This window comes from Narcine bancroftii, chromosome 10 (assembly GCF_036971445.1).
Source record: "Narcine bancroftii isolate sNarBan1 chromosome 10, sNarBan1.hap1, whole genome shotgun sequence".
NCBI lineage: Eukaryota > Metazoa > Chordata > Chondrichthyes > Torpediniformes > Narcinidae > Narcine > Narcine bancroftii.
This window is the reverse complement of record NC_091478.1, coordinates 7681668-7705397: the sequence shown is the minus strand read 5'-3', so window position 1 is coordinate 7705397 and position 23730 is coordinate 7681668. Positions and strand designations below refer to the sequence as shown.

Genomic DNA, 23730 nt, shown 5'->3' with positions numbered 1-23730 from the left:
GGTGCTCGATGAACCGATCTCCCAGTCTGTGTCCAGTCACTTCAATGAAGGGGCGACCACAAAGGGAGCACCAGATGCAGTATACAACCCCTGCAGATTCATAGAATCACTTAGAAAACTGTTTGCGGCCCTAACTGCACTGAGGGAGGAGATTTGGGCTCAAGTGTAGTACTTCCTGCGGTCACAAGGGTAGGTGCTAGGGTGAAAAGGGAGACGTGCATGAGGGAGTCATGGAGGGAGCAGACCTAACAGAAGGCAAAGAGGGGAGGAAGAAGATGCGTCTGGTGGTGTGATCACATAGTAGGTGGTGAGAATTGCAGAAGATAATCTGTTGGATGTGGAGGCTGGTGGGATGGTAGATGAGGACAAGGGGAATTCTGTCCTAGTTTTGCATTGGGGCAAAAGGGTCCAGGCAGACATGAAGATAATGGAGGATATTTGGGTGAGTAGTAGATGGGAACCCATGTTTTTTGAAGAAGGTCATCTTGGATGATCTCGTATGGAAGACCTTGTACTGGGAGTAGATGTGACAAAGACAGGGGAAAGAAAGGAAAGGAATTCTAATAGGGTGTCCAGAGATGTAGTCGATGTAGCTATGGGAATTGGTGGGTCTGTAGTAAGTGTCTGTTGAGAGTTGGTCTCCCAAGATGGAGACAGATGGATCGAGAAACGGGAGAGTGTTGCGAGAGATGGGCCAAGTGAATTTGAGGTCAGGGTGGAAGGTTGGCAGCCAAGCGGATGAAGTCAACAAGCTCATGCACTGCCAGACTGTGACTGCATGCAAATTGGAGGAACAACAGCAATGTTAAATTCACAAGTCATGGAAAATTTGGTAATTCAACCTGCACAAAATTTCTGATCTAAAAAAAATGTGAATTTGGTCAATTAAACTTTGCTGACAACTGTTCAAAGACATGAGACAACTGTCAACAAACAAGTCTCAAAAAGACTGAATATCATTATCATACCAATTTGACAACATCCAATCAAATAATGAAGGAGGAAATACATAATTAAATGATATTAAACTTGATAAGGAAAAAACTTCTAAATCAAAAAAATTCCTGAATTGAAACCAGATATGCAAGGAATGTTTCTCCTGCTCTTTCTTCTCTTCTCCCCCACCGTTTTTATTCAGACCCCTGCCCGCTTTTCACTCATACCGTCAAGAAGGGAGCAGGTCCGAAACAATCGTTATATATCTTTACCTCCTGTGGACACTGCAAGACCTGCTGACTACCTCCTGCATTCTTGTCCTTTTATATTTCTTACTTCAAAGGAACATATATTAAAAAAAATTAAAGTAGCCCATTTACCTAATCTATTTGAGACAACATTTAACCTCCAGAATCTCAAAACAGCTTAATAACATCTGTACCCATATTACATTTATCCCTTTTCCCCAACCATTCAGACCTCTCAATGGAATGCATTTCCAACTAGTTGTCCCAGACAACTAGTAAAAAGCTGACCTCTTACAAATAGCAGTACAACACTTTGATTATGAACTTCATCAAACTGGCACAATCCATAAGCTACATATATTGTGATAGGGCACATTTTGCATTAAATGCTTTAAAGTATCTCCTTAAACACCAGCAGCAAGAGTTTGGAAGTTGTAACAGCAAAATAAAGCAAGCCAAATAAATACAATGAAATGCTGATGTTAAGTGTGTAATATACATGGGTGGATGAATTTCAAAAGCGCAACATACAACAGGAACAATGATATGCGAGTTTGGATATATGGGAATGCTCTGTAATGACTCACAGAACATGTGTTATTAATTCAGTGTTTAGTGAAAAAATGAATCGCATTTCAAAATACATTCTCCCATAAAATATACTTTGACAGTGAGGTGCCATTTGGTCACATGTAACGCCTTTCCCGCGAAATATAATAAGATTTTATTGCAATGTGTAGTTCGAATTTGTAATTGATGGAGCCTTCAAATTAGATTTTCAAAAGTCGTCATGAGCAAAAATAAAGCCTGACCCAGACACATACTTCTCAGGCCATGTATAATTGTGGTCTTTTCCACAAGTACAGAATGTTCCCCTGCATTACTCCCAACTCCTCTAAATAATGTTACAAAATTATGAAAATAATTCCTCAGTTTTATTTTCTAATATGAAAACCATCAGGCAAATCACTTTTCTAAAAAAAAGCATATGACAGAAAGAACCAGTGACCATTTGCAGATATTTGCCAAGCTCCTTCTCCCTAATTCAGAGACTGAACAAATGGAAATACTCTGGCTAGTCCAGCATTCCGTCTTCTGATATGAGCCGTCGGCTGTTGCACATCAACCATGGCACAGCAAAAGATGGCCTGTCTCTCCGTAAATCTCTTCCAAGCAAATAGGCGTAAAAATATCAACTCTCTAACCACCTAACAAGACATGGGAGGAAATGGAAGTGAAGTTGAGTAGCTTCAGGTCAATGGCCCTGTGACCCTACTGGCATTGAGGAGGTGAGATGGACATTTACGTTCAATGTCCCTCAGGCATTTGTAGTCTAAAAAGAAAGGCTTGACAGCATTTGCAGATGGTAAAAAAAAATGGAAAGTTAAACATTTCAGGTCGATGACTTTGCTTTGCAACTGAGAAAGAGTAGAAATTAAACATGTCTTTCATTGCAAAGGGTCAGACAGAACAAAAGGAATCCTCCTCGTAATAAGGTGGAAACCGAGAGAAATTCAATGTTACAAGTGCTGGTGTGCAAATAGGGAGAGAGTAGAGAAGACTGGTTAATCAAAACTGATCTGCCTGGAGAAGGGGGTACATGGAAGGACTGCGTGGGTTTGAAAGATTGAAAGGATAAAGGTAAAAGGGCAGTTGCCTAGAAAGATGCTTTAAGCCTTTGGATTCCATGCCCGCTTTCAGGGACTAGCAACAGACACATATGCTCTGTGTCCCAGTTTTCCCAGGCTGGTTTTATACCCAACCACCAGCTGGTTCATATTGATGTTTAACCTTTCATAATGTAGTTTACCCATGGACCCAGTCTAGAGTATGCATGCTGAAAGGTTAAAAATGGCAGAAGTCCAAAGGGTTAAGGAGCAGAGTTAAGTGGTTGTGGAGGTGGATATTATTTTAATAATATTTTGTAAGTATTCTTTATTAGCATTTTGGAGCATTACAATATTTCAATGCTTTAATGAGCCTTATGTTGTCTTGTAAATGGAAAAATGAATCTGAGATTCGTGGTGATTGATGCAGAGAGAAGTAGGTATCTGGTTATGGCATCATATTGAAGGCAATGGGAATAAAATAGGATCTATTGAATATCAAATTTGGTGGAGTGAAAGGCTTGGACAAGGGGTCCCCGTCCTTGCTCTGTTTGGGAGGAAAGAGATTGAGAGCAGAAGCTGGGTAAATGGAAATGACCTCATTCAAGAAATCTTCAGCTACAGCAAAAGGAACTAGAGCAGGGACTGTTACAAGCATCATACAATGAGGGTTGAGCTCATACGAGTTACACCATTGAATTGGAAAAAGTGAGTGGAGTTAAAGGGGATGTAGTTCAGAGCCAGCTCTTCAGCGCTTGATGTCCTGCTTTGCGGAAACTGCCAAAATATTTGGCCTGGAAGTCAGCCTGAAGAAAACTGAGGTCCTCCATCAGCCAGCTCCCACCATGACTACCAGCCCCCCCACATCTCCATCGGGCACACAAAACTCAAAACGGTCAACCAGTTTACCTATCTCGGCTGCACCATTTCATCAGATGCAAGGATCGACAATGAGATAGACAACAGACTCGCCAAGGCAAATAGCGCCTTTGGAAGACTACACAAAAGAGTCTGGAAAAACAACCAACTGAAAAACCTCACAAAGATAAGCGTATACAGAGCCGTTGTCATACCCACACTCCTGTTTGGCTCCGAATCATGGGTCCTCTACCGGCATCACCTACGGTTCCTAGAACGCTTCCACCAGCGTTGTCTCCGCTCCATCCTCAACATCCATTGGAGCGCTTTCATCCCTAACGTCGAAGTACTCGAGATGGCAGAGGTCGACAGCATCGAGTCCACGCTGCTGAAGATCCAGCTGCGCTGGGTGGGTCACGTCTCCAGAATGGAGGACCATCGCCTTCCCAAGATCGTGTTATATGGCGAGCTCTCCACTGGCCACCGTGACAGAGGTGCACCAAAGAAAAGGTACAAGGACTGCCTAAAGAAATCTCTTGGTGCCTGCCACATTGACCACCGCCAGTGGGCTGATATCGCCTCAAACCGTGCTTCTTGGCGCCTCACAGTTTGGCGGGCAGCAACCTCCTTTGAAGAAGACCGCAGAGCCCACCTCACTGACAAAAGGCAAAGGAGGAAAAACCCAACACCCAACCCCAACCAACCAATTTTCCCTTGCAGCCGCTGCAACCGTGTCTGCCTGTCCCGCAACGGACTTGTCAGCCACAAACGAGCCTGCAGCTGACGTGGACTTTTACCCCCTCCATAAATCTTCGTCCGAGAAGCCAAGCCAAAGAAAAGAAAGTTCAATAAGAAGATGAAATCAACAAAGCAAAGGATCAGGGGTGCAGAGGAGGACTGTTTGGGTTTCTGTACAAGGAAGAGAAAGGCCCTTGTGCCATCCTGGTAATGAGATGGTGGGGAGGGGGGGAGGGGTGTACACTGAATCAATGCCCAAAGTCCATCCATTTGGACCAGGAAATTGAACACTGTCAAAGTGGCAGATGGACGAGGGAAATGAACAGAGTAATGGAGTCAGAAGAGACAGTAAATGATGGAATCTGGAGCAAAAAAAAACAGACTGCTGAAGGAACTCTACAAGCATCTGTCAGGGGAAGGAATTAATGATGTTTCAGGTCAAGTCCCTGCGTCAGGTCTGAAAGTGGAGAATGGAAGACAGGCAATAAAAGGAGGAGAGGGGGCGGGAGTGAGACAGGAGCCAATAGATGATAGGGTGAAGAATACTGGGCACTCGGAACCAGATTGAGAAGAAGGGGTAGAGTTGGAAGATTGGTGGTGGTTGGAAGTGGAGAATTGAAAACAAAGGCAGAGAGAACCAGGGAAGGATGAAGACAGCTACTGCATGGTGATCAGTAGGGCCACTGCTGGTTGAGAGGCCTGATAATGACGGTGAGAATGGGAGTCCTTAAGGGGGAGATGAAGGGTGGATGGGGGGGAAGGATCTGGCAAATGAAATGTGTGGGTAGTCAGTAGAAGGAACCAGTAGGAGTCTGAAAATAAGTGATGGGGAGGATGGAAGGGGTAAGGGAAGTGGAACAAAAATGGGAGGAACACATGGATCCAAAGAGGGAGGTGGGACAGAAAGAAAGTCAGAAAGAGAAAAAAAAAGAATGTGTGCAGCAGAGCCTCATTTCCAATCATCCTGCACTTTCATTAAACCAAGAGCATGTGAGAACTGGTGTAACTGCCAATCCCATAATGTGAAATCGCAAAAAATACATCAAGTGGACACAAGGTATATAACATGTCCATTTAACTGTCCATTCAATTTACTGATGGAATTTTGACAGTAACCAGTGCCTGACATCATTCCCAGTAATTTTCCCAAGTGAAACCCTTGAAAACTAATTATTTTGAAATATGTAACTCAAAGAATTGCATCACCCTTAAGACTGATTCGTACAGCTTTTGCTTGCCAGCCAACTTAGGAGGATCTGTGTCTCAGAGAATATGTCCTCCATCACCCTAGTAACAGCCTCTTCTCGCAGCGACCTTCAGGAAGAATTTACAGAAGCCAGAAGACCAGCACCTCCAAGTTCAAGTAGTTTCTTTCCAACAGCCATCAGGCTTTGAACATCCCCTTGTTACGACTAATCATGGACTGTTCTGACATTGCTAAAGTCCTGTCTACATTATTGTAATGCCACTTTTTCTTGCATGGTTGTAACAGTGAATATATATAGATATATATATCACTTTTGTATTTATTATTTGTCCATTCACCAATATAAGACAGACTATTTATTAAAGACATACAGCATGGGTAACAGGCACTTCCATCCCTCAAGCCTGAGCTGCCCAAATCCATTGATTAGCCAACAAACTGTGTACATTTTTGAAGGGTGGAAGGAAATCGGAGCAGAGGAAACCCATACAGGTCACGGGAACAGCGTACAAGCTCCCTACACCCAACTCTGATTCAAACCCGAGTTCCTGCTACTGTAATAACGTGGAGCTCTTGCTATACTAACCATGCCGCTCATTTTTTCCCCCCAAAAGACTTTGTTTGGTTGCAGCAGTGTATTGATGCCTATGTGCACCAAACAGTGTATAGGACAATAAACATTACTATTGTAACAGTAAAACATCAATATTCGTAGCGTGCTTTTGTAACAAATAGGACTAGATGTGAACTGACAAGTGAAACAGCTATCAAGAAACTGAACAGAAAATTAATTAAAGGAAATCTTTTCAGGAAAATCTGGTAGCAGGAGATGGGTAATCGATCAACTTTATAAATCAATTACTGATACCTCATCTTAATGCCTGATGATCACACTGATTAAAATAAAATAAGCAAAACCATTTTGATTTTTTTTGTGCTGTCTGAAGAATGGCCAGTGTAGAATTACATAGAGCATCTAGTCATACCCATGAGGTAAATAAATGAGAGCAAAGACCCTTGGCTGGTGAAGAAGTCTTTGGCACACTCCACACTTCTGTGTAATGTATAACTCTGGAAAGGAATAGTATTATATCCTCAGACAAAAATGGATAAATAGATATAATTACCACACAATCCTTTCCTCATCTTACCACAAAAAATTACATTTGCATGCAAACAGGCATTAGTTATTTCTCAAAATATGAAATTATAAATTCTCAATTGCCTAATCAGAAAAAAATTAGATTCAAAGATTGATTGTGCAGAAAGCAGAACTCAACTGACTGTCTTGCAGCAAAGGTGTGTTTATGCATTGCAATGGGTTGGAATAATATTCATGTCACAAAATAAAATACAGTGAATCCTTGTGGCAGCATATTTATTACTATTGCCTCAGACTTCATTTAATTGAACTGATTGATTGAACTGGTATCAGAACCAGGAAGGCTCAGACATCATATTCAAGCAGTCCCCGGGTTACGAATGAGATCCATTCCTAAGTCTGTCTTTAAGATGAATTTGTAGGTAAAGTCGGAACAGGTACATTTAGCCTCAGTTGGTCAAATGTTTGTCTTAGTATATACCTGTAGCATATATTTTACCTTTCTATACATATAAAACTACTGGAGTCAATTTCTTGAAGTAGGCATCAAGGGAGGTAATATAGTCTGATTTCAAGCTGATGAACCGCTGAAGCTGCACTCAATCCATTCATAAACTGGGGCCTGCCTGTGTATGTATGTACACGTGTATGATAGGTGTGTGTGTTTCTCAGACAAATGAGGATATCCGAAGCAAATCAAAAATCCTCATTTATCCAAAATTTTTTCAGAGCCAAACTTACCAAACTCACCTCAGGTTGGAAAATAAATTCACCCGACATGAAATAAGAATGACGATCGTCCTCATTTCAGGTAACTCCCTTCCCTCACTTTCCATTTCTTCTTTACCTTCCCCCATTGACTTTTGTCTCCAACTCTCCCTCTCAAACTGCACGCCACTGACTCCCATCCGCAAGTGGTCAGAAGAATCCCTTGCCCCGGTGTCATCAAGGAGAGCCGACTCCTGGGCAGCGGCATGGACATTGAGCTCCCAGCAGGAGCAGAATCTCTGTGGGGAGGTGTCAGTGTTTGGAGGCAGCCAGCATTTTTTGGGGTGAAAATTAAGCATTGTTTTAATGCTTAAAAAGCCTTCCCTTGCTTTTGGTGTTGTTTAAAAATTGTTACAACTGATTTGTTGTTGTTACTGGGCTGTTTGTAAAAAAAAAAGTTATCCGAAAAAAAAAAGTTTATCCAACATAAGCCTGTACTCTCCCTTCTCTATATACAAATGCAATGATTGGTTAAGAAAGGAGCTTGTCTAAACCACAACAGACTGGTGGGAACCTTTCTTGTCACAGATGGAACAAGTAGGTTGGCGACGATGATGTCAAGAAAATTTATCCCTCACATCGGTTCACTCATCATCGACTGAAGACCTAGTCTGGTAGCCCTGTTCTTCAAGGTTCGGCCAACTCAATCAGTAGCGATGCCAGCAAGCCACTCAGGGTGAAGGATACTGAAATGATGCATCCAGAACATCTTCTCTGTCCTTGGTATTGTCTATGCATTCATTCATCAATTGAGGGAATTCAGTAAGTAGTAATCAAGAAGAGGCTTAATTAACTCATTTTTGACCCGATACCATGAAACATGGAATCTACAGTGCATGTTCGTGATTCTCAGGGCTACTTCTTCCTGTCTATACACAGTTATACAACAACCACCATAGGGTAGGGCATATTCAAAGATTATGATAAAGAAATGTGGCCTGCAGTCAAAAAGGGATTATGTGTGTATGACTATGCCAGGGCTTGACGTGTGTGTGTGTGTGTGTGTGTGTGTGTGTGTGTGTGTGTGTCTGTGTGTGTGTGTGTGTGTGTGTGTGTGTGTGTGTGTGTGTGTGTGTGTGTTTGTGGCACTGTACCAATTTGGCTCTGCAGGGATATCTCTTCAAAATCATTTCAGCAGGTCACTTTGGCAGTAAAGAGTCAACCATATTGCGGTAAGTCTCGAGTCACATATTCGATAGATAAGGCAAAGACTGCAGACATCCTTCCATGAAGTTCTGGGACAGATATCGATAGCCAAAGGAGTTGATCACATCCATCCTTTCTGGTGTATCTGGCAAACATAATTAGGCCTCGGTCAGGAGCAGGCTTTGTACTTGAATGGTTGGGGTCCCACTCCCAGAACACCCTGACAGGCTTTGAATGAAGGCAAGGCTCAGAAAGAATCCTTAAGCTTGTACCAAAGCCAATCACTGTTTCATTACAAGCTTTAAATGCTTATACAGGCATGGGTGTGCAAAAAAAAAAAAAAAAAAAAACCCATGTTTCAGTATTTTGAAAAATAAATATGGAAAATAATGAAAAAAAAGAAACCGTGAAGAAATAATTTAAACGATTGAAAACAGTAAAATAAATGTATCCATTTACAATGCAGGACGAGGTATCCTTATCAAAATGAACGGGAACAGATCATGAACCAGACTCATGCTTGTTCCACATAAATCCAGGAGTTACTCATCTTGGAATGGCTGAATTCTGGAATTGTGTGTCACAGGAAGCTCAGTTTAGCCCACTATATAATTAAGAAAACATCACGCACAATAAATCTAACTGTGCTGCTCTAATCCTTGTTGGCCTGCATGGAAATAAATATTTGTTACATGGATGAGTACACTGTACAGTAGTACCAGACATTACAAAAAAAATGACATTTATTGTAAGGAATGAAACAGACATTTGCAATTTATGAGATCTTAACATACTTTTTCAAAGAAATGGGTGATGTTTTTACAATTGGTATTAATCTAAAGCTTCTTACTTCCATGCCAAACTGTCTTCCCAACAATGAGGCATGATAGAGTTCTATTATTTGTCATAATCCTAAAAGCCTCATAAGCCTTGCACGATAAAGAGAAACAATTTTATCAGTATTGAAGCTGAACGAAGACTAGCAGTAAATATCTTCTTAAAAATGATTTATTAATATTAAAATGTGACAGGTCTGATGAAAATCCCAATCCATTGTAGCTGAATCGTTAACAGTTGTTCAGGTTTAGACTCATCAAATACAATTTTCATGAGATCTGGATTCAGAATAGAATAGCAAACAGGTCATCTAGGTCACATCCTGACAGTGCAGATGGTCAAATTTATTTGATTCTGAAGCAGACTCTCAGTTAATTGTTTTCATTCTCCACTGGAACATCATTCCTGTTAGCCTATGTTAGAAGCTGAATGATGAAGACAGCAAATAAAAACCAGATCTGGCTCATCTATAATATCCTTTGTGACATGATGAACTGACAATAATGACTGTTATAACTCATGTATGAAGTTTGTCCTTTTTGACAAGTTTCAAGCGGCTTCTCAAGTTTGCGGAAAACTGTCAGATTCTCTTTCCAGTTCCCCTTAAAATCTTTGGATGTATGGCATCATCTTCACAAATTCACATCCATTTTACCTAAAGTTTCTTGTTTTGAAATACTAAAATCACATTTCAACCTTGACATTCTACTGAAGCAGACTTGATTCAAATTTATCCACTTATAGAAGAAAATCATGAATAATGTCTTTTCCTTACAAAACATTATCTTTGGTGCTCCTCCCCAGGATTTATCCTCGGATCCCTTCTGTTTTTCATCAACACACTGCCAACCAGCCAATTCACAACTCTTCAGGTTGTGTTTTGGATTTGTATCTGTGCAGCACTGAGTTGGCCTCCATTTAACTCCACAGCATCACACCCAACCGTACCTCAATTGCTATTGAAGCCTTTATTCACACCTTTGTTGCTTCTCAACTCAAAGTCTATGATTGATTTCCCTTGCTCTATTTTCAACAGAAATAGAGACCATCCAAAGCCTCTATCCTCACTTGCAACAAGTCCTATTCGCCCTCGCCCAATGTTTATTTTGGCTTATTGATTTTAAAATCTCACCCTTGACTTCCAATACATCCATGACAGTGGTTCTCAACCTTTTTCTTTCCACTCACATACCACTTTAAGTAATCTCTATGCCATCAGTGCTCTGTGATAGTTAGGGATTGCTTAAGGTGGCATGTGAGAGGAAAGGGAACGTTGAGAATCACTGCTCTAGACCCAATTGTTACTGAAATATTTTGCTTGAGAAAAATTGTCATTGGCCCATTTCCTTTGGAGTTATGAAACCGTGCACATAATGAGTCAATTAGGTACAATTAAAACAATGATTTTCAAACTTTTTCTTTCCACCTTAAGCAATCCCTTACTAATCACAGAGCACCTATGCTATAGGGAATACTTAAAGTGGTATGTGAGTGGAAAGAAAAAGTTGAGAACACTGATCTATGGCTTTTAACTTCCTCATTCTCGGAATTAACCATCCATTGATCGTGACTTCAATTCCCAAAGGGGAAAGAACTATCGGAATTTCTACCTCCTTTAACACATAACTTGAAAGCTGCTTTTTATTTTATAATTCTTCTTTGAAGTGTCAGGGAATACTTTAAGGTGTTAAACACTGAAAACAAATTGAAGTTATCACTGAACCAGATTTTCCTGGCTGTATCTGGTGGTCCTGAAGAAAACCATTAGTCTTCAGATTTTCCTCTTTATGCAATTCCTGGGACATTCTGTGCGACAGATGCTGGCACATCTCTTCCATCTCCCCTTCAACCAAATGACATGGTCCAATAGCATAACCTTTTCTTCCTGCCATTTCCAACATGACACCAAGGGAATCAACCTTTCTTAATCCACACCAATCATATGTATTGTATGTTCAGAGTCTCCAATCACGTGAATAGGGATTTCTGTCCTTGCAATTTGAAATTTTAGTTCGGTTATTTAATTTTATTTACTCTATTTTAATGCTGTTTTAAGCAATTTCTTGGACTTTTATTTGCAGTTCCCTGTACTTTGAATTTTAATTATTTACAGTTCTGATTACAAGAGATATTTAAAAACAACTGATAAAATCTCCTGGCTTTGACAGAAGGCAAAGCTCTATCCCCAGCTTCATCTCCTATCACAGGGGTGATGTGGGGACAGATCTCAGACGTATGCCACCTGAGACTTAATCACGCACCATGCCAAGCATTCTGAGGGAATGGATAGTATACCATGGACATTTACTGTATATGTTCTTAATATTTTATTATGTTTAATTATTCTAACTTGTATTCTTATATTTATGTAAATATGCTCCATGGTCCTGGAGAAACACTATCTCGTCTTTACTGTGCGAGCATGGTATGAACGATAACAGTGACTTGACTTGAACTGTCAAGTCTGCAACAGTGCAGGTAAATGCAGACATTCTGGTTAATACTCATGCATAAAATTTACTTTTCTATAAGACTGCCTTTATCAAAGGAATACATCTCATACAAATATCCAGTTAATACTCCACATTTAAATAGGAAGCAGGTATGTGATTTTGCAATGTTTTGATAACGTGCCTGGTATACAGCAACATTTATAGTAATATCTGATACTGTAATTCTGGGAGAATTTATTTTGTAAACAAAATACTGAGATGAATAAAAGAGTATGTGGTTGATTACAGGAAAATTAATTTCAGTAATTCAATTTATCAACTTTAATATGAATGTGTTGAAACTAGGATACAAATTTAAAACCCATTTATGTAAAATGTACGAACAAAGAAAGGTAATTAAACTCTCGAGAGTTGAAGTCCTTTTTCCTGAATTTATGTCCAGGACAGATTAGTCTGGATGAGTGCCAAGCACACATCCTTCTTCTCTAATCAGCAACCCTATCCATTTCCGTCTTGAAAGCTTCCACAGATTGTATGTTTTTAGTGGAATATATTCCATAAGTTTACAAACTTACATGGGAAAAAGAAGTTGAATCTTAAGTCATGTCCTGCTTTTGACTTCCTGATCCTATAATAATGACCCCTGCTTCTTTACTTCCTGTGAGGGACCAGTGCCCAATGAGAGACTAATGCACAGGAGGCAATTGACCTTGAGATCAATCCTTTCTTCCTCTGTTTAGACATGCTGAGCAATTTGCCCAAGATACCACACTGATGTAATTTGTTGATTTTCTTTCTAAGGCCAGCCATCTATCCTGAGGAGGACATTTGGGAAACATAAAACGGAAAGGGAAGAAGTATGTCAAACTCTTCAATGTTAAGATTTAGCTCGTAAATCATGTGTAACTTAAGAAAACTAGGCAAGAATCTAAAGTTTATTACAGATAATATTTGAGTTTTGTAACACCAAGAAAGCCCTCTGATACACTGGTTTCACCATACAATTAAATAGTCTCAAAGATAGACCTATAACCAGAAGATTTTGATAATCAATGCAGAGTAGAAAATGGTAGAAATATTCATAATTAGAATAAAATGAGTAAAAGAAATTTAGCATGAAAAATTCAGAGTTAGAATAAAATAAACTTTCATAAATGTATATTCGGTTAAGAATCTTTACAGCTCTGGTTAAAATCCAGGAGCTGCATTCGTGTTTCTCTCCCCTACCCCACATTTTCTGACCCCTTCAGTCGAATGACAAATCAAACCAGCATGAGGATTGGAACCACAACCAACCCCCTCCCCACCAAAACAACTTTAGGTTCAACAACATTGTCTATCATGTTCTTGAACCTCCTCTTGCTACATTAATCATGAACTCTGACACCACAAAAGGACTTGATCACATTGCCACTTTTATTCTTGCACAATGGCAACTGAGAATATTACCGTATCTCTTTATTTATTTTTAATTTAATGTAATTACTGTATTTTTTATTCCTTTATGAATTAACTCTATGGCTGCAGCAAGAACTTGCGCATACACAATTGTACAATATGTAGGTGTGATAGTACAGATTCTATCACCAATGTGTCTATGTACAGATGGTCGTGTAGGATGAATGTGATTGGCTGAGAGTGTAGCCACACCTACTGGCAGGTCTTAAAGGATTGCTCCTAGCCAGACCAGGTCATTCTGGACTGGTCGACCTACTTGTGATATGCTCCAGTCCTTCAGTTAATAAAAGCCTTGGTTTGGATCAACGAGTCTTTGGTTCTTTCGACACGCTCCACAGTAGGACAATGAATTCATTATCATTAATTGTGATTTTTCAATTTAGTACGTAATTCTAGAGAATGAATGCTACTTTTTATAGCAAATATACACAATATACATTTTATGCAATTCCCTCTTGATCCTGATTGCGAATTTACCTTTGAAAAATGTGTCTATCCACTTTTACTCAGGTTTTGCATTTCTGATAAAGCATCTTCAACAGAAGAAACTTAATTCAATCCTGAGCATTTAAATTTTGGAAAACAAATACAAGCTTGATATTGATGCACCAATTTGGTTTTCATCATCTGTTAGCCACATCTTAACATCCCGGCAATTTGTGAATATATTTTTTTAAATTACGTGATCTAAAATTGATTTGTATTGTAGAAAGTTCACATCAATAAAAACTAAATAGAACTTGAATTTTTTTTCTCCTTGTCAGAAAAATAGTGATTCCTTGTTTGAAAGAATGTGACAAACTTTATCAGTGCAAACAATGCAGCTTGTATAAAGGTAAAACTACACTGAGCCCCCAATTTTCTTCACCTGATTTGTCATGTTTTGAACAACAAAACCTTGATATGTTTCTGATTGATGTAAAACCAGGATTATTGATGGGCAAATAATAGATTCATGCTGGCAACTAACTGCCCAATTTTATAGGTCCTAGACACAGTAAACTCCAAAGTGGAAATGTACGTCCATCCAATTTTCTCTTGCACCTTCCATAGAACAATTACCAACCAGAAAAATCAAGATGCAAGAAATCTTGTTTAAATATAAGCAAATGCCATGAAAAATGCAAGAAAAACCGTATGGTGCACCCAAATTTTTAGGTCATCAGCCTTTTCCTGTCATTAATTTCCTGGATTAAATTAATGTTTGTCATACCCACAGTTCAATAATATTCAAAAGCATGTGATCAAATCCAGACGCAATTCAACATGTAAACCATATCTACCTTTTCAAAAGAGCTCAATGGGCCGCAGAGACACAAGAGACTGTAGATGCTGTAATCTGGAGCACAAAACAAAACTGCTAAAGGAATATATGCACAACTGGACCCGAAACATCCTCCAGCAGTTTGATTCATGGAACATCTGTGCATCCTTGCTGAATTAAAGTGCACAATGACTATTTCTCACCTCTAATTTACTATGGAGAAGCTAGGAAATTAAGGCAAATGATGACTGCTATATTGGAACATTCACACCAGTGGAAGTGCTAGTGGACGGAGTGTTTTAAGGTGGATAATCCCCAGGGCCTGAGAAAAATGCATCCAAGGGCATTGAAGGGATCTGGGGAAGAAACTGCAGAATTGCTGGCAGAGACACTTATTTAGCCAGAGGTGAGGTACCGGAAGACTAGAATGTGGGTAATGTTGTGCCATTCCTTCAGAAGGACTGCAAAGATAAGAGAGGAAACAATAAGTCAGTGAACCATGGATTCTGTGGGTCAGCATCAACTTCCTTTTTGAAGGGCGCAGCCTGATTAGCAATAGGCAGTATAACTTTGTGCTGCAGGAAATCACGATTTTTTTAAATTAAAGTGCCTAAAAAGATTGATGGGGTCGGGGGGCGGGGGAGGAAGGACAGTGGACATTGATCACGCAGACTTTAATAAGGCCTTTGACAAAGTCATGTATGATAGTTAGTCTGGAAGGTAAGATCACATGGAATGCAGGATAAACTCACCAAATGGCTAAAAAATTGCCTTGGTGCTTGGAGCTAGTATTGGACCAGTTTTTTTTCATACTGGAAACTGAGACAAGTGGTTTGCTGCAAGGATTGGTGCTGGATCCACTGTGGTTCATCGCCTATATTAATAATCTGGATGACAATATAGTCGTTATCGTTAGTATGTAGATTACATCAAAAATGCTACTATGTGAAGATCATCTAAGATTACAACAGGATCTAGATCAACTGGGAAAGTGGATATGGAATGGCAGAAGGAAGTAACTTGGACAAGTGTGAGGCACTCCATTTTGGCATGTTAAACCAAAGAACAGGAAGGCATCAGAATAGAGAAGACAGTCATGGGGTGGAGTCCAGAGCAACAAAAGGTGTTAGTCTGGCAGTGGATGAGGCCCTGTACCGCTCCCCTCAACACTCAGCCCCCAATGACAGATAGTGGTGATTAGTAAGGGATAACTTAAGGTGGTATGCAAGTGCAAAACTTAAGGTGGCATATGAGTGGAAAAGTTTGAAATCCACTGCTATAGATCAATATTTGCAGATTTTCCCATGCTCTTAAAAATTGTGCACATGTGGTTGATTAAATTGTGCATGTATTTTCATATGCTCTTTTATAAATTGTGTGCATATTTTCCCATGCTCTTTTATAAATTGCATGTGTTTTATTCCCACTACAATTTTCCCATGCTCTCTATTAATTGTTGTCTGTTCATAAAAAGTGGTTTGATTGCAAACCCTTGTCTAGACTCGTCTCTCGCTTTCTCAACACAATGACCAGTACGGGGACCAACAGCGGGCTGTGGGAGAGTCTTCCAACAGCCTGCCACCAGCCCCTCCCCTCCCCCACCCGAAAGGTCTGATTTCAAATTCGCATACAAGACCGGGGGAATATTTTTGAGCCATTTTTTGGGGGATAAAAAGTGGGTCTAACGTGCCATCAACTATGGTATGTTATAGGTGACACTAGACGCCAACACTGTTGTGATACACGTCCCGCCTCTTTTTCACCCAGAATGCCAGCTTGCTGTGTAAAATGACAAACAGACCCATCATTATGCCAGCTTTGTTTGGTTCAGTGTAAACAACCAAAGCTGGCTTCATGCCAGGTCTTCTTTATGGCAATATTGCGGGATTTCCATACAAAAAGCATAATTATCAACTGTAGCTTTCAGCATTGGGGATCAACTTGACTGCTCCAGTCTGCTGACATGTTGCAGTTGTAACTGTATCCAGTAAGGCTGATTAAACATTTTTTTGTTTATTTTGATTAGCTAGCATAAGGGTCAAGCCACAAGATACAAGTTTGTCTACCATTTTTTTCTAAAAGGCAAATAATTTATGCAACTCCCTGAAATGTTTATTTATACAACATATTCTCAAATCAGTGATTTATTTTGAATTTGAGATAAATGCATGATTAACATTTTTTTTTAAACTAACAGACAATGCAATTACAACATTATATCAGCTCAAACATACCCCTTCATCAATGCGCTGGATCTCGCTGATGACTGCCCCATAGTACTATTGGGAGTCAGCCTTTGTGAGAAACTCGTACATCATTCATTCTAGTCTTCTGTACCTACAGTTGTGGACTATAGGACAAGCTGGTGCTAGATGTCCACTCCATGACTGAACTCAGCACTCAATTCAGAGCTATTTCTTGATGATACTGAGCTAAGGCATTGAATGCATTTTACTTCCAGTTCGTCAGGTTAACCCCAACCATTTCTATACACCCCTATTTATCTGAATGTAGTCACTGGCCAGGTTAATGGGTGTAATTAATGGAGATTAAGGATCGGTTCTTTGATGCCAGGGCATCCAAGTTTATGGGGAGAAGGCTGGGAAGTGGGAAGATGGACCAGCTCATGATTAAGTGAATGACAGACTCGATGGGTTTTATCAAGGAAATTGAAGCAACGCGTGTATTTTTCTTCTTTTTATTAACTAATATCAATAATTTAATATAATTTCATTATTATTTTTAATTCACATTTATATTTGTAAGTACTTTAACAGTTTCTAAATATCTCTGATCATTGAGGATAATTAGAAACTGAAAAATGCTGTAAAAAGACAATTAGAGGTGGTTCCATCACCTAGGACTAGTTACTACTCTGCTATACACGATGGCTGCTGCAGTGGTGCCTCTAAGACACTGCAGTCATCCAACCATATAAAGTTAAGTGTGGCGACAGATTTGCATTGTTTATGTGGCAGACAAATGGACCAAGACATCAAAATCATTGGTACCCATCAATAGAACATCTTTTTACAACAATAACCATTGGAAATACTAAGAGCATAGATGCAGCTGATGAAGCAAAGTGGAAGTAGGCAGGCAGCATCAGTGGCCCTCAGACATAGCTTCATTGTCTATTTGCCCAGTAAATGCAAATATAACCGAGACTAAGTGTGACGCAGCTCATAGCTATGAGAATTATGGTCTAATATTGCAGCCTCCTCAGCTATGGTATGGGTACACTAATACCCCTGAGCATAAAGCTCTCCAAAAGATAATGGACACACCCATGACATCACAGGCAAAACCCTCCCCACTATTGAGTAAATCAATAGGGAATGCTACTATTGGAGGGCAGCAGCAAACTTAAAAGACCCTCACCACATATGATCTGTTCTTGATGCTGCCATCGGGAAAGAGGTTTGGGTTCCACAAGACTCACACCACCAGGTCCAGGAACAGCTGCTACCCCTCTACCATTAGACTCCTCAACGACAAACTCAATCAGACACTCATTGAAGGACTCGTGCACTTTTTTTGATTTTCTTCAGTTCTCTCTGTATTGCATAGTTTGTTTACATTCATTATGATTACAGTTCTTTGTTTGCTAACATGTTTTAACCTATGTATAGTTTATTTTTTGCACCATAATTCTGCTGCACCCGCAGGTAAAAGGAATCTCGGGGTTGCATGTGATGTCATGTTCTCTGACAACAAATCTGAAATTTCAGTATTTCAAGATTACCCTGGTCTTTTACACATCTAAAAAGATCATTTTTACCCCAAATTATTCTGAAAACAAAAAAATGAAAACCAGTAAGGTATCACCTGAATCATTTCTCAAATTCTGTTCGAGAAACACATTTTGTAGCTCACTTTCATCTTGAAGGAAAAGGATATCACTTGTTTTAATTTAATGAATCTACATAATTAATAAGAGCATCTGAAAACAGAGAATGATGCTGTGCCATACTATAGTGTTGAGTAGAATTCCATAGAGTTTGACAGCTGCAGGTTTAGTTGGTGGTATATATAATTAAATAAATTTATTTCTCAACATAGGTGCAAGGTGAATACTTGAATTTCAGCAATTTAAACCCAATCAAAACATCAATAAAGGAGCAGATGGTTTTTCATTGTTGGTAGATTTCAAAAGAATTGGGCTTTCAAATTTGAGAATGGATGGAATGCTTCATTTTTTGCCAGTATAATATTCGCTATCATTTGTTTCCTGCAATAAGCAATAGAATGGTTGACATCAATTTTTAATGAATTCGTCGTCACTGATCAGAATGGCCTCACAAGCTACTGATGCAGCAACTAATCATTTGTACAATGTACAAGGGTCTCATGAGAATAAACATCCGAATTCTCTCTTCCATCTTCGGCTTGCTGCTGTTACGACTTGTCCACGACAAAAGGAAATGAAGAGGATTCTTGGAATGGCAGCTGTTGGCATTGCTGAAGTAACTGACCAATTTCTACTTGGTATGCATATATTGTCAACATAAAAATATGCTACTTTTTGAGCACTGTTCATGAAATACAATCAAGTTTCATTTCATTCTGCACACACTGACTATAAAGCTGATAACACAGACTAAGTCAAAACGGTAATCAGAAACTGCGGAATTGAAAATGTTTTCAATCAAGCATCGCTGCAGTCATTGTAAGAATGTTTAATGAAATGTTGCAGTTCAGATTTATTAGGGCAAGACAAAATTACCAGAGAATACAAATTCTGTCAAGCTGAAAGTGTTTGGTAATGATAAATAATATGGCTACATGATTTAATCAAAATGAATAGTGTCATTAAGATAGCTTGCCATCATATTTGTCACAACGTTTGAACGTGTTCCTGTGTTAATGAATGCTCAATATCATTTGGCATGTTTCACAAACTCGCCCCGAACTTGTTGATCAATCTTAACTTACAAGTAATTTGAATTTAAATAGAACTATTCGAGTTACAATATATGAAGCTACACATCATTAAGCAGAACACATTCGTTGCCCCAGGCATTACATATGCCATTAATTTGGAGCACACACTACATTTGTACTCACTCATTTCTTTCAAGTTCGATGATCAGCTGTTTGCCTTCAGCTTCAATTAGGAATTTTGCCCTTATTGGATGTTTCTATGGTAAAAATACAAAATTCATTATGAAATCGTATTTAAAATACACAGTGCAACAAGAACTGTTGGTTTGTATGTAATGAAACACAGACATCCACCGATGCTGTGATCGTAGACAACATAGCGAAATGCTGGAGGAACTCAGCTAATCTTGCATATTACTGATGTTTCAGGCCTGAAAACGCTGGTCATCTTTACCTCCTATGGACGTTGCAAGCCTGGCTGAATTCCTCCAGCATTTCTGTGTCTTGTTGTTTGTATGTGTCTGGGATTATCTGAAGTATTGCTTAGTCTATTCACCAACTCATTGTGGTTTCTATCCAGCAATCACTGAGCTGTGATGAAAGCTGGCAATATATGTTATAATCAGAGCAGCCTAGCTAACACTGAGATTACTAAAATCTCTGTAGTGAATAGATTACAACACATCAGTATCTTACTTTTTGAAGTGATAAAGAATATTAGTTTAGAGGTTATGTCATCTTGTTGCTTACATTTGACGATATCAAAAAAACCCAGAAGAAAAATCTATCTTGTGATTCATAATAACAGTGCCTTCAGATCACGTGGCCTCAAAACTCAGGGCAGTCTTCAGGCAGTGCAAAGGTTGAACAATTAAATCTTCAAGGAACAATGGAAATTCTTCTACAATTGAAGGTAAATTTGTTTCATGAATTTCTCAACATATTTATCAAAATTGTTAGTCTAGCCCCCAAAAAAGTATGCAATACCAATTTCTAAAAATGGCTAACCTTTTGAAAACATTCAACAAATCTTAACGGTCCATAAAGGCCAAATTCATCGAACTTGAATGCTGATTTTGTACCTGGGGAAGCTGCTGACAATTCTCTTGAAGTCTTGTACAATATAAAATCCACTTCCTCAAAGCATCTAACCAGATGTGATGACCAATGCCTTTTTGAACTTCATCTCCAAGCTAAACCTTAGTTTCATTTACAAATAGGCTCCTTTGTCTTATCAACAACTATGGTCATTTCATTTCTTTTGTCATTCGCTCATCACCGCGCCTACCCTTTCAGATCTCTCCCTCATGCTTATTCTGCATCTTGAAATGTTAACCAAACTTTTCCCAGTTTCAGGGAAGGACAGCGTCCTTGAGTCTGGCGCCTTAGACCACTCGGCCATCCTGACAGCTAACTTTTCCCAGTTTCAATGAAATGTCCTTAACCTGGTAACAACTCTGCATCTTTCTATGCATTTTCTGCCTGACCTATTAATGTCATCAGTTTCTTTTTAAATTTCTCAACATATCTAGCCCCTCTCGATTAGCTTCAGCTGTTTAACATAGTCACCTTCCTCTTTCCAAATCCTTACTGGATGAAGTCAGATCAAATCTCACTGCACAACATTCCATCTACTTAATGTCATTTAATGACCGTGTACCAAATCAAATGCATGTGATTTTCCTGTTGTATGGTCTGATCGTCTTGAGGCATAATTTTAGAGTATGAGGAAAAATTGGTGATGAAAAAATCTTGGTTGGCAATAAATATCTTATTATTCTACTTTATAACTGGCTACTGGTTAAAAATACAGTACGTGTTTTGATTAGCAAGGTTTGAATATAATTGATCAATCTCCTCTGCATCAGCATGCCATGGTTCATTAACCATAGGGGAATTTGCTCTGGTGAGAAATTAGAGTAATGATATAGCTGAAATACATTCTGAGAAATTATCCTAGATATCTAGTCTGATGCTTTGGGCAGTCCAGGTCCAAAAGTCTGAAACAGATCTGAAGAAAAATGAGCCAGGCAGGCTCCCGTACAAGTACGTACATTGTCCTGTCAAATTTTCTGGTAATATATGTGCTTCACCTAAGCAATCAGATCGCTTGTAGAACCAGAAAAAAAAAGTACTTAAACTGAAATCTATAGTGCACAAAATTGAATCAAAGTCTTCAATTCTTTTACAACCTGACTTCACACACATAGTTCACACAGAAAACTAAAACAGATGATTTTATTGTTGTACAGCTGTCTCAACAATAGGCCTCACAGTGACAAAAAAAATCTGCAATTTGGATGAACCATGGGTATTACAATTTGGATGTTTTTCAAAACAAAATTACTAACAGACAAAATTCAGAAGTGATAGAAACAAATGCATTTCCTTCAAATTCATTTATGAAGCTATTTTTTTCTGGGTAGCTGTGTTTACTTTGCCATTCTTTGCGATAAAATAAAACCTATTTGTCATTAACTGTCAGGGGAAAAAAAAACTAGAGCCATTTCAATTTTAATCTAAATTTTGTGATGTTTTTCCTAGTTTAATTCACAAATAATTCAATTCGATATAATTCCAATTCTTCGTATGTCTACCTGAATAATGAAATTCTTTCTTTTTAAAATATTTTTATTGATTTGGTAGAGAGAAATATTACATGTTGTATATTGTCTACATATTAGTTACATAACTTTTATATAATGCAATACAGAATATGAACCACAAGTAACTTATACATTGTCTTGTACACAATGCTTGAATAAAGTAGAAATTACCCTTATTAAAAACTTCATCTCATATTCTAATATTATGGCATATTCATTGCTTGTTATTTAACTGAACTAATCTACTGATAATGGAAAATTAAAAAAATACCCCCCATTCTAATCCAACCCTCCACCTAACCACGGTCACCAGCAAAGAATATCGAAGGAATCAAGTCTCGGCTCCTGGACATTGGACAAGAAACTCCCAGAGCATCCCCGCCTATGTATTCAAACTGTGGTATTAGTGCATGAATGGGCCCCATATCCTGTCAAATTCAATCTTGATCTCTTAAATGTTGTATCTAATTTTCTCCAAACTCAAACAAGACACAATGTCCTTTCCCCATTGCATACGAATTGGTGCTAAAATATCTTTCCATTTCATCAAAATTGCTTGTCTGGCTAGCAATGAAGTAAAAGCTACTATTCTTTTTTGAATCAAGTTCAAGAAAATATTTTCCTCTAAAGAATAGCCAAGAAATTCTTCTTATCTCAATTTGGGAAGGCATTGGGAAAGCAAAAGAAATTCAAACAAATGCATAGTAAATTTAGAAATTAGTCTGAAATTGCCAATTTAATCACCTGTGTAGAAAATTCACTACAAAGTACAAAAATAATGTATGACACTGAAGAAGTCAACCCTTGGAAATCATTGTCTGTAATGTAACCAAACTATGACAATTTTTTGTAGGTGCTCATTTAACATTAAAAATAAGAGGATTTTGCTTCCTGAACACTTTCATGTCTAATTTATGGATTTTGGGCTATTGATCATGAAAATCACCTTAAAATGTTCTTATCGTGTACGGTTTTTGAGGAAATCATAAAATATGTTATATCTGTCATATTTCAAGCATACAAAACCACGAGGTGCAACATGTCATTAAAAATTTATTTCCTGCATTCGCACTTGGAACTTCTTCCCTGTTGATCTTGGTGCAGTCTGTGACAAACATAGAGAAAGGATTCACCAGTTCATTGCAACCATGGAAAAGTGGTATCAAGGCAACTGGAATCCATCATTGCTGGCCAACTATTCTTGGACACTGACATGAGAGGCATCAGATGCTGAGTACAAATGAAAATCAGCAGCAAAACATTTTTAGGTCAGTTGAACAAATGGAATGTTTTAGTTTCATTATGTGATTAAACATGTTAAATTCAATAAAAGAATGTTTCTCCAACTTCCTACATGATACAGCAAATCTGAAATGATCTTTGCGTTCAGTTTGATGTTGTCTATCATAATCCCCCAAAATTATTACAGGAAGCAAACAATTTGAAAAAAAATAATGTTATCCAGAGTAATTCTAAAATAGTGGACAAAAGAATGTGGTAAACTGTACCCAGACAGCATGAATCTCAAAAATTCTATTGAATGATTTCGGAGTAAAAAAAAACAAGTTTGCAGATGCTGGGGGTGCCTGTCTACCTGTTTTTGCTTTTACCTGACAAA

General features: G+C 38.6%; 1 protein-coding gene across 1 annotated transcript in view; it reads right to left on the bottom strand.

Annotated features, from left to right (window-relative positions):
• The window catches only part of adam12b (ADAM metallopeptidase domain 12b), a 275387-nt gene that overhangs the window by 238481 nt on the left and 13176 nt on the right, over nt 1-23730 (bottom strand). Inside the window, exon 3 of the mRNA XM_069899558.1 lies at nt 19690-19763. Coding sequence (XP_069755659.1) covers nt 19690-19763 — 74 coding nt within the window. The remainder of the gene's footprint in view (nt 1-19689; nt 19764-23730) is intronic.